Here is a 12,755-nt window from a genome sequence, read left to right as displayed (position 1 = left end):
AAATGTACACCATCATGCACTAAAAGCACAGGCCTCCTCTGTCCTGTGAGTGGATGTAAGGAGACAGGACCATGTCAACATTCTGATAACCCCTGACCTGACCAAACATCCCATCCTGTAACAGCTGCATATTTAGCCATGCAATGTGGGAACAGCTGGGGCCTTTGTGAGAAAGCTTACAAGCAATGGACAGATGATTTAACTTATAAGACCACAAGCTACTTTCTCAGAGGCATGGATGAGTAAGAAAGAACTCCTTGGAGAGAGGACTACAAGGAGTAGGCAGATTAATTAGATGGGATTTAATTTGCAGACTACTGTGTCCCCATTTTCAGAGAAAAGATGTTTAGTGGATCTAGCTGCTTCAAGCATCTTCCTAACAGTTCAAAGCTCCTTCATAAACAGGAAAGCTTTTTGACTAGGAGACCTTATTTCAGCCTCCACAGAAGCTTTGAATTTTAAGGTATTCTGACATCAAAAGACCAAGCAAGCTTATTTAGGAGATTTCATGAACTAGGTCCAAGCAGGCCATTCAAATATACTAAACAGAAGCAGTAAATACTGCATAGGTTTCTTTTGCTGTGGCAAAAAATGAAAGAATGAATTTGCAGCTCAGGTCCTCTGATCCTTATGCTTTTTGCTGTGCAGAATGTCATCACACTCGGTGTTACTGACCCAAATATAACCCACAGAAATCTTATGTGATTAAACACACAGGGTTTAAAGTGTGACCATGCAGAAGCCTGCTTTGGAATTTAGGAACTCCTAACATGACATTTGTAATAATTTAAATGAAGGTACTGATATGTTAACGTATCAAAATCATGTAGACAACAGTTCTCACACCACGGAAATGGTGTTAAGAGTAGTCAAAACCATGCTAATTCATCAAGAAGGAAACTAATGGTGACTGAATTGTTCCATTAGACTTCCCTATTCTGCTAAATCATCATGCCTTCTAATTTCCCTACCCCCAAATTACCACAACTAAAGCACAACACTACAGTCACTACATCAATAACTCTGAGGGTGGGGAGGAAGTTCCAGAGAAATTTGGTACCTTGTGGATTAACAGTGGAAGATTTTACTTTGCGCTTGATTTGCTTCTCTTTCTCGGGATTTTCTCTCGTGGAGTTATTCCTAGTGTTATGACTGTAATCAGATGGGGTAGGGTTTGATACAATATTCTGGTTCTTGGAATGTTTGGTTGAATTCTCCAGTACTAGAAGGATAAAAAGAAAAAAAAAATTATGCAAGTCAAGTAGTATATACTACATTCAATCTTGTTGGGTAAAATGGAACTCATGTTCTACTACAAACAATGTGAGTCAGTGATCCAAAAGGGAGAAAGCTTCCTAGATAAAACAACATAGCCTAACTTGTTCATTTTTCCTCTTAAGAGCCTCAAAGTTCCATCAGCTTGAAAACAGAACCAGTCTTAACTGAGAGAGATATATCAGATTTCCAAAGAGCCAGTTTTATCTTTAAAAACATTCACAGCCTAATTAAAAAACAAAACCAAAAACACCCCAACTTGCCTGACTTTCCTGACCCTGCAGTAGTATTAGGCTTTGTAATTAAAGGCTTTATAGTTAAAGGCTTTGCTCCTGAAGAAGTAGATGGTTGCTCTGTAACAGCCACATCTGTTATCCCCCTATTGCTTCGAGTCCGCACAAGGGAGGAGGCTTCAGCAGCTTTTCCATTCATCTGAGGCGGAGCGTGTCTCAGTGCTGTCGACCGTGCAGGTGCAGAAGATGATGAAGTGGCAGAAGTTTCTGCCTTCAGCTGAGGTTTTATTAATCTCCTCTTCCTTTCAGGGCTGCAAAAGGAGTAACAATTTGTATCCTGGATGACCACCTTGTCATTTTACAGGAATAAATAAAATTAAATGCTAGTGTCTGAGATTGTGGGAGTAAAACAATCACCTCTGCATGAAGTATGTTAAAAATATGGCATTTACTGTGGAAATTCATGTAAGTTGTGAGCTTCTGGAAAGTGAATCTTTACAATAAATACTATAGTTATATGACAAAGCATGATGCCATCACTATCCTAACGATGCTGTTTTACTGTACACATTTAGCAGTTATTTGAATTTTAAGCACTTACACTAGGATAGCTCTAAGTAAAGTTTAAAACTCTTCCACATCATAGGGACTTGCATGTCAAAGCTACCATTCTGCAATATAGGGAATAGTAAAGGAAGTATTAAGAAAAAAACACACTAAGTTTTATTGTTTAGGTATGTCAAAATTTCACAGCATTTCATGAATACTGTAAAGGAATTAACGTACCTGGATGCAACACTACTGGAAACTGAGCTGCTTCTACTTCTTTTTTTCCTTCGTTTCTTTATTGTATTTCTTTTATGAAAGCGTAGGGCAGATTTATAATCTGATAAAATAGAACTTATGTGTTCTTCAAAGAAAGCAGAAAGGCGCAAGCTCATGCTGTATATCTAAAAAAGAAAAGCCAGTAAACAAAGTTGTATATTTTTCCAAAGCATCCTCTTATTTATCACAATAGACAGAAAAGTAAAAAGTGGTTAATATAGAAATGTTTTAGGGAAATTTACAATCTGCCTGAACAAATATATCCTAACTCATGTGTAGGTTTAACTATTTTCATGGTTTTGAAAAGTGTATTACAACTGAAGATGACACAGAAAAGGAAAAAATTAGAAAATCTACTTTTTCAATTGCCTTTCCAGAATGTATCCCTTTCTAGCTTCAACAAAAATCACAAAGAGAGATTCTTAATGTAATTTTACTGTATCATACCTAGGGTCAAGAAATCTTATTTTCTGCTCTATTAAGTTGCATCCTTATATCCTGTCTTTGAACATCAGTCTATTTCTTTTATAGATTAATTGATACTACAAGTAAGTTGGCTGCAACAGGTACAATAAATGTATTGGAATTATGTAGGTGCACTTTTTTTTTTCACCAGCTTTAGCCTTAGATGATTTACAGAGAGTCCCAAACTCAGTTTAGGTCACAAGTAATTATTTGAGCACAGTTGCTATTAATTCTGGAAACAAAAAAAAAACCACCAAAGTGACTGTCTAGGTACTTTAAGGAGAGACAGCACATTCTAAGAAACACAAAGACAATATTGAACCACTGCCTACTTAAAAACACACCAAACCATCTGAGCATCAGACTCAAAAGGTTTGATAGATTCTGCATGTGTTACTGGAGATGATATGCAAGGAATGTGTGTCTGATGTGTCCAGCTAATAAAAAAAAAGCTGATGACTGTAGGTTTACTGTTCAAGAAAGCATCAGTGATGTCAGTTTACTGTTCAAATAAGCACCATTGACATAAAGTAAGATGCTAAAAATAGAAGTGCATGACATAGTAAAAACATCACCATTCAACTACATGTTGCATGCACTGAAAACACAGAGGTTCTAGAATATTAAAATTCTTGACATAAGAACCTTCCACTTCTACTTCTGAGTAAAACAAAAAAAGACAAATTTATTACTATACCAGTCTGTTTGGAAGAAATATGAAAAATGAAAGTGTCAAATGAACCTATGAGACCAGACAAAGCTAATGTCAGGTGAGATGAGGTCAAGGAGAAAAAGAAAGACCACAAAAGAATTCAGACCTCCCCCAGAAGCCCTGTCATTTGCTGTAACTGAAAGAGTAATTCTTTTATGGGCTATGGCAGCCTCAACAGTGAGTGAGACTATCTGCTACTGACTGGGGAGTAATCTCTGATCCTGCTAGTCACCTACTAAGAAATTTGTGCCCACGTCTAAAACAATGAAGTCCTAATGATTAACTTGCTATTTAGAACAGCCAAACATAAAAGCTGTTAATAAATCTAGTCTTAAAACCAAACATATATTAGTAGAAGAAAAGCTACACAGAAGCCTTGAACACGTGTAAATATGCATCTATAATTTAACTGCTATCAGGTACTGCACCTCCCACTAGCAAGACATCTCAGTACAAATCGCTTTGTAAGCTGACACTTCATGTAAACTGTCCTGTTTCCCAGAAATCCTAAGAGCTTCATTACAATCCCACTGCATACTGGTCAACAGCACAGAAGTTCAACATCCTCTGCTGTCTATACCTGGATATTTCAGTTTGGGGCAACCTTCAAAGTAGAGGAGCTCTCCGTGTGTTTGTTTTGAAAATCTAGTTTCTTCCCCAAACTATCAGTTAAATTTCACTATTGTACTCATGATCATGTTTTTACAGAACTTATCTTCCTTGTGGCTCCCTTTAAACCCACTTTCTAATATTTACTTTCAAAATACACATGCAGAACATCAGAACTTTTGGTATTTAAATAGCACACATTCCTTTCCTTTCAAATACAAAGCTAGAATAGTTTCTCAGAAATATTTCTGTTTTAAGAACAGAAATAATTTAACTTGTTTTTTAAAAGTAATCAAATTACACTGTCTCTCTGCCTTTTAGGTCGTATAGTTTTCAGATATAAGTGTTCTTCAAACAACAATGGAAAATAATAAAATCTTACCCTTGATCTTTTACTTGGTGTATAGGCCTTGGAATTGCTGAAAATAAGTCTCACATCTTTACATAACTCCATTGGTGACTCGTAGTTGCCAGCTTCCAGTGTTTCTCTAACAGTAGCAAAGTCCATAGGAGTGTCAATAATATCTCTATAATCCTGTTTAGAAATAGCAAAGCAATTTATTACAAGTTCTTCCCCAAGCCTTAATGTATCATTTTCATTAGGATGAGTTTGATAAACCTGTTTAACCCAAATGTCCTCTTTAAATAGGTATGGAAGACTGCTGAAGACATTTTGCTGCTTTCCACTAATATACAACATACCTCCTTGCAGACATACTCAGCAGGGTCAAGGTTAGAAGTTAACTGATAGACCTAATTTATTTTATAAAGAGATTTTTTGAAACACAGAGCTCAGAATTTTGTGTCCTAAGGGTTGCATTACTAACACACTGACAGGAAGATAACAGTGATTTGAAAGTGTGACTACAAGCCTTCTGGGTGGCTTAGCAGCTCAAACTTGGGACTAAGACTAATACTGTTCTTACATATTAGCTTTAAAATATGAAGTTTGAATATTTGAACCTGATCAGAGGCTTATCACATCCTTTCTGAAATCTAAGCAGTTTCCCAAATGGAGACCTGACAATTTACAAAAGTAATAAAGTATTAAAAACTCACAGGCTTAGGCAGGACCCAATTCAAGCCAATGACAGAACCATTTTTCTAGGTTATGGAGGAAACAGAGACATATCCATACAACAAAAAGCTTAAATATCAAATTTAACCAAAAAGTTAACTTAATCCTTCAGAGCAAACAGAACCTGCAGGAGTGCCTCTGCATGTTAGGCTTGTGACACCAGGGAGCAGTGTGTTTCATGCCTAAGCCTAGTAGAGTGCTCTCTATCAGCTCATTTGAGGATCTCAAACACAGAGGGCCACTTGTAGTCGGCCACAGTGTAGAATTTAGGTTACTTCAAAAATAATGGTACCCAGTGGCCACAGAAGTGTCAAGACTGACCTACTAGTGACTTCCTAAAGAGAAGCATTTCTTTTCTCTGAGACAATTAATTTTGCCCAAGTTAGTCATCCTAGAGTGATATTTTACAGAACTTAAGATATGCTAGAAGGAAAGCAAGCAAAATCTTTGCTTTATTACTTGAAGTTTTCATATGATCTTACTTTTAGCTTTTATACTCTGAAATGAAACCAATGATCCTTGACAACACGTCACATGCAACAACCTAACACATGCATTTAATATATGACCATTTTTCACTCAGAAAAGGAAAGACATCTTAATTGCAAAAGGTGTAATTTGCTTTAAAAGCTGTAATTTACTTAATAGCATAAGCATCCCTGAATATAAAATGTTTTCCAAAAAAAGTATCTGAAAGAGCAGAGAAGTATTATTTATTTTGAAATAAGTTTAAAAGAACAGTAAACATTATTATCAAGTGACAACGAAGTGCTGAAAAAAATTCTGTCACTACAGTTGCCTGAAGTTTCAATTGAAAGAACTGAAAGAATGGTCAACGTAAAAAAAAAAAAAAACCAAACCAACCCACCACTTAACAATTTTGTTCTAAAATACTCACTGGATACTCAAGAAGATCCACTGGTTGTCGAAATGGTTCGGAATCTTCACACTGAAAAATGAGATTCAGCAGCTCCTGGCATTGCTTCTTCCATGACTGAATGTCATATGACTGAGCCCGATTACGTAGCCGCCGCTTTGGCTGATGATCCTGAAATGACAATATTGCCCAGTACATATTAAATAAACTAGCTGCTTTTTTCAAAATCTAGTGGAAAAGTTACCCCACAGAATGTAAATGAATTCACAACATGCAGCACCACAAACAAATACTTTTACATTGAACAGCTCAGTAGAACAACATGTCACTAAGTTCAAAACTTTCAAAAAGCTGACACTACACAATACTAGAAATATTTCAGTTTTACATTCCATTGTTTAAAAATACATTTTAGCAACTGTAGCACTAAAAACAAACTAAAAAATTTAAAAACATTTACCTTTCTTTTTCTAGTGGAAGTCCCCGGCACATTTGTGTCTTTCTCTTCTTCCTTTGAGCAAGATAATGAGTCGCATAAAAAGGTTAAAAAATATAAGCATATATGAGTAGGCAAGTTCTTTTATACTTCAGACTTATAATTTGAGTCTTTACAGTCCTACCCCATCCCTCTGAGAAGCCTTTCATGTAACTGTCAATTTTGAGAACCTCTCAGAAGTCTAAGCAGCATCCTCCAGCAAACTATTAAAGCTCTCTGCACTAAAGGAAGAGAGGAGACTGGATTCTCACCCAGTTTCCTAGCTGACAAGAAGAAACATTGTACTGACAGAAAAGTACACTCCACTTCCCTAACAGTGACTGTTGGGGAAGTACTTTGGTCTTCCACAGGACAGACAGCGGTCTTGTTTCTCCAGTGTATCAATGCCAGTGCCCAAGACACAACCACTTACCTCATCCGAGTCAGACAACACTTTCTTCTTCATTGCATTGTATAACAGAATTATGTCATAGCAACTCTGATCTCTGTAAAAAGAAACACAAGCTAACATTTATTTTCCATCTTTACCTGTAGAACCAACTGTAATATGCCTAGGAAAAGGAAAATATTTATGAAGCCATTCCCAAATAAAATGAGAATGTGTTTAGTGCTATATGAATACTAAGAGAACTACAGTAATAAGTTAAGCTAACCTCTGCTCAAAAAGTTGTAAAATATAGATCACTTAACAGTGTGAATGTTTTAAAATTAAAAATCATAATCCTTTACCATGCATTTATCACCATCAGAAAAATCTATTCCTATACTATATAAAGGCCCATCTTGCTTTGTAAGGAGCATTAGAGTAAATTTACCATACAAATGTGCAATTTAATAATTTAATTTAGCACCCGCAATGTATGACATTTGAAATGCAAGTGTGTAAGGACTAACACTGCTATTGCGTAAACCTGCATAATTAAATCAGCAAAATACACACTAATTTTCAATTCTTGATTAACATGTAAAACTCCTCTACAAAGGAAAGCCCAAAGGTGTTCTACTATGTAGCAGTACAAACGACTGGGAAGAAAAGTGGTTTGTAACACTTTTACCACTGTAACTGTAAACACTCAGCAACTCCACACCGGAATCAGCATCCATAATACAGGCTACTGCCATTACCACTAGAACAGCTGTGAGAGAAGGTGAAAAAAGATAAACTAACTGCAACACCCACCCCCCATTTTCAGCTTTTTAAGATACTTAGGTAACTTAAGAAACAGACTCAGATTCTCAGATGCATCTAGATATTTCATTCTCGTGAGAACTATAGGCTTTACTTTCCATTGTCTAGGCCTTCTACCTTACAGTTACAACCTTAAAAATAAAGTCTGGGCTTTACATGAATTGCTAGTTCATTTAAATTAGTATATTAATAGACTCAAGCTATAGGCCATTATTAAATAAGAATATCCAAGAATATCCACTAATTTAGCTAAGCCAATTAAAAACACACACTTTGAAAAACTCTGAGCCACATACACGTTGAAAAACCCTGAGCTGCTTAATTAATCAGAAAAAAAAACATGTAGGACAAAGATGTTAAAGAACAAAATTAGTAACAGAAAAGCCCTTTAGATACATATCTGTTCCTAATGGTGTATATTTCACTAAAACTTTTAACATCTAAAGCAGTTAAGTGTTTTACATTCTCCAGCCAGTATTAGACATCACAGGCACTGAAGAAATTGAGCATTTATTTATGGAGTCAAAGTCCTAGTCAAAGGTCTAATGTATTTTAAGAACACACAAAATAGAAAAGAACTAGATTTAATTTAACACTGACAAACGAAATCACTAAAAATGTCACAATTTTTGTTAAACTAACGAAGTATCTTGCTGTGCCTACAAGGTGGAAATAGCAGCGCTCATTGTGTATAAGCAAACCAAGGCAGTGGACACAGTAAGCTCTTACAAACTTCAGGTCTGTAGATGTGTCAACTGACTGAAAAATCTTAACTATTTCTCATTGACTTTGTCTATAGATAATAATAGAACATTTGAAAGATAGCTACAACTTCTGTCAACTACAAAGCCTCTAATTTTTACTTTGCATACATATAAAACACCATTTTCAAACCTATTATAAATTGTAATCTAGATTTTAGAATTAAATTCTCCCAATTATGTTAACCCAGCCAGTATTCAAACTCAAAATTAGAACTCCTAACTTACCAATGAATATATCTGTAACTCCATGAAGATACTCAGACCCATTTTTATGATTTAGGAGAAAGTATCTCAAAATAAAATGCCATGCCAATCTATGCCACTCAATGTATTACAGAACTTGTTTTACAAATTTATGAAATCTTTGTCAACATAAGGTTTATTCTTTTCTGCCCCAACAGCAGACAACAGGCTTATTTAAAGTGAAGAACTATCTTAATTTAAAATTCAGATCTAAAAAGGCTCGTACCTTGGTAAGAGATAGGAATAACAACAGACCTACTAAGCAACTCACTTTATGAAATGCAGCAGAAGATCTGTGACAAATTTGGCAGATTTGACAATAGGACTTCCAGGTTCATTAAATGTGCGAGTATTGTGTTCGATGTACCGGACTTCCCACATTAACGAAGAAAGGCGCCTGTGTAGAAACGGTTGTCAGAAAAGGAGAAAGAAAGACAATTTCTAGCAATGTATATGAACAGGGGGGGGAAAAAAGTTACATCCTCCTTCTCATTTACTCTTGTTTTCCCTCACATCAGAAAACGTGCACATCGGATATGCCGCCCTGAGTGACCAGCAGAAGGCATCTTCCTCTGGCTTCCTGTTCTCATGTTATATTCTGTGGTAATCTATACAATGGCTTCAAGAACATACAGCTGACACCCCTCAGGAAAACTCAGTTATGACACTTCAGCTTTTATTATTCCTTTATGATATACATAACCCATCCTATATCACCTTTGAACTCAGTTAAGGATTAACAAAATAGTAATAAAAGTGTTTTAGAATATACCTTTTTGTGACAGATAGACAACTATCAGATTTCCCCTGATTTAATAACCTAATTATAGAATAGCCACATTATAAATAATGATGCATAAAACAAAATAACTGAAAAAATAGATCAAAATCTAAAAAAGACAAAATAATAAGATAGTAAATACTCTGACAGCATAAAACTTACAGGTTTAAGGGACGCCTCATGAAAAGCTACCAAAAATCAAGTGATCAGAACAATCCACAAAATGTTATTAAAAAAAATAATAATTCACTGAAAAGCACAACACAGGGTGGTTGCTTATTACCTAACTAGGCCTGGGCAATATTACAAACTAAAAAAACCCCCAATTTATTGAAGGTGTGTTGATTACCAAAAATAACTGCTTACTCTTTTGACAAGAGAAACAATCCAGCAAAAAGTTCTCTCCATCTGACAGCAAAGCAATACATTAGAGAAGAGAAAGCTGGATTATCTCATACCACACAATAAACACGGAACAATATAAGTTCAATATTGCAATACAATGATAAAAACCAGGGATCCTTTTTTGAAAATGAAAAAGCAAATTCAGTTTAGAATTCAATCTTCATTTAGCATGTATAAAGCACTAAAAATGAACTTTGAAATTTGGCCCAAAACAAAATGCTATCCATATTTATTCAAAAGAAACTAAAGCAACACTGATTTTTAAACAAGAAATAGAACAAGAACTCAAGGAAACAGAAGTAATTTAAAGAACTATAATTCAACATAGATATTTACTAGAAAAAAAAAAAAAGAAGAAAAGGATAAAACCCACAGCAATTGCAATCGCAGTTTAGGAAAACATTAAAATGGTATCAAAACATATAAACTTCTTTTTATTGCTGTACAGCAACTCAGAACTTCAACACAAATAATTTAAGTCGTCACATTCTGTGTAGCTGGTTAAGCGATAATGCAAGAATATTTTTTAAAGCACATCAGGACAAAAAACCACTTGAGGTATTTTTAAGGTTTCTCATATTAAAATTATTTTAAAAGTACTTTAAAAAAAATTATGAAGTGGAAACTTAATGCTTTGGTCTAAAGTCCTTTTACTAACCCTGCAATTTGAATCTCACATGGAACAGGTCATTTGCATAATCAGGAATTTGAATGCCATATAGGTCTAAAATAAATTTTGGAGATGTTCAATCCTTATTAGAGTTTTAGAAAATGGAAACCAAGATCAAGGGTAGAAGACAGAAGAAAGTAAAAGCGCACATGTGCGCCCACCTTCTAGTTTGGTATGACAAGACAAAGAGCTACCAAAACTACAGCTGCTGGTAGATCACAGCAGAACCGAGACTTGGGTCTAACCTGTAAAATCTGCTTTCCAGTCTTTGCTTAATGGTACTGAGGTCTGTGGGATATGCCACAACAGTGCAATACATTGGGTAAGCTTGAAGATCCACAGGTGCCACAAACGCAGAAGCAATATCTAGATGAAAAAAAAACCAAACAAACCACAAAACCCCCAGTGTTATATACCACAAAGTCCCACAGCAGTTTCAAGATTCACCCCCCTGCAATATACGCTATTTCTTCATGTTTGAAATGCACAGCAGTTTCCCAAAAATAACAGTTACTACTCTAGATATTCCAAACTATTTCTGATATTCTATTTAGAATGCTTGCTGAGGTGTGTGCTGTACATACCATTGCTGCAGTGACTGGGTACCCATTCTGTTATGCATGAAGCACCACACTCCCCAGAGGCACAGCAAGTGCACATATAATATACACATTTGAAAAGTATAAAAATTATATACAGATGAAGGCATGTAATTCAGTATCATTATTTACAGCACAGGCTTGTTTCATTTCGTTTTGTATTGCCACTCTCACATCTTCAAACAAAGCAATCCATTAAATTCCTGCCATAAAAGTTACAGTGCTATTTCAGCCTCTGTAAGATGTGGGTAAAATCCACGCTCAAAGTAAAACAGAAACACTCTCTCCTGTCCCTACCAAAAAGCAAAGAAGCCTTCCAAAACCAATCCCATACAGTGCTAGAGGACTACTGTGCAATTTAAGTCTGTGCACCGAAACAATGTTGCCATTTCCCTCCTCTGCTTCCAAGCATCATGAGGGCTTAGACAAATCATTCTAACATCTTATATCTCAAGGAAAAATACTGCAATACAAAACAATGAACCTACCTTTTAAATTCTTAAAAGTCTTTAAAAAACAGATAATATGCTGTTGCTAAAAAAAGACTGCTCTTCTTCTAAAAGCTGTTTACTTATTCTTTTGAATGTTCTAGCAACTGCTACTTTGTACCAATATGCACCACCACACGTGCTATAGCTAAATCCCAAACTAAGCAGTCTGTCGTACAACATAATGCAACCTTGTAAAGCATTACTCTTAGATGGCGCAGCAAAAACAGCTCAAATTTAATTTCCTCACAGTTTTTTTAAAACATAAATCTCTAATTTGTTTTACTACACTGTACAGGTAATTCCTTTGTTTAGGAAGCAAAGGGAGGTTTCTTATGCAGTATGTCATCAAAGAAACCATATGGGATATACAGGTAATCAGAATTATTTCAAGAGTTAAGTTTTGTGGCTTTTTTGAAGCATGTCTTACTTTGTATTAAGTGCTTCAAAAATCAGTTAAACAAAGTGTCTGTGACAACTTTTATATTTAATGCATGACCACTGTTAGCCCAAAGCCTAAGACTGCTGATTTAACACCTTTTGATCCCCATAAAGACATACAGAAGACTTCTAATTCAGCCTGTATTTGCTGATGGATCCCCATCCAGACATCCATCTTTGATCAGGTAAATTTTGCAGTGATGTGTTAAACATTTTTAACAATTACTTTTTCAGAAGCTATGTAAAGAGTAATTGCTCAACAACCAAATAGCAAGTAGCTTTCCTAAGGTAATCAATTACTTTTTCCTAAGCATTATGTATAATTAAGGAAAAATGGAGAAGAAATCAGGAATTAGAAAAGACTAATACAGGGAAAATCCACACATAGGTATTCATTATCTAATTAAATCTATGACTTTTTTCTTCCCCCCCATCTGTCTGTAATGTAGTTAATATTCTCTTAATCATAAAGGTTTTAATTTTAACCCCGAACATGAGAATCTGGTAGCTAAAAGTTAAAAATCAAGTACTTTCTTTTAACATGTAAAACCCCTAGCATATGTCAAATTATCTACAAAAAAGCAACAGTTACCTTGGGAAACAGG

The 12,755-nt window shown here is 35.3% G+C and overlaps 1 protein-coding gene across 2 annotated transcripts in view; it reads right to left on the bottom strand.

Moving 5' to 3' along the window:
- The window catches only part of LOC104692827 (pleckstrin homology domain interacting protein), a 107,516-nt gene that overhangs the window by 6,923 nt on the left and 87,838 nt on the right, over window positions 1–12,755 (bottom strand). For both annotated transcript variants that reach the window (XM_039568951.1, XM_039568953.1), the window contains exons 31-39: window positions 10,868–10,988; window positions 9,038–9,163; window positions 6,983–7,055; window positions 6,535–6,585; window positions 6,096–6,245; window positions 4,502–4,654; window positions 2,295–2,458; window positions 1,539–1,819; window positions 1,061–1,222 (exon numbers count right to left, since the gene is read on the bottom strand). In XM_039568951.1, the coding sequence (XP_039424885.1) occupies window positions 1,061–1,222; window positions 1,539–1,819; window positions 2,295–2,458; window positions 4,502–4,654; window positions 6,096–6,245; window positions 6,535–6,585; window positions 6,983–7,055; window positions 9,038–9,163; window positions 10,868–10,988 (1,281 nt within the window). The remainder of the gene's footprint in view (window positions 1–1,060; window positions 1,223–1,538; window positions 1,820–2,294; window positions 2,459–4,501; window positions 4,655–6,095; window positions 6,246–6,534; window positions 6,586–6,982; window positions 7,056–9,037; window positions 9,164–10,867; window positions 10,989–12,755) is intronic.

This window comes from Corvus cornix, chromosome 3 (assembly GCF_000738735.6).
Source record: "Corvus cornix cornix isolate S_Up_H32 chromosome 3, ASM73873v5, whole genome shotgun sequence".
Classification (NCBI taxonomy): Eukaryota; Metazoa; Chordata; class Aves; order Passeriformes; family Corvidae; genus Corvus; species Corvus cornix.
The sequence above is the reverse complement of the archived record's forward strand: the minus strand, read 5'-3'. Positions and strand labels throughout refer to the sequence as shown.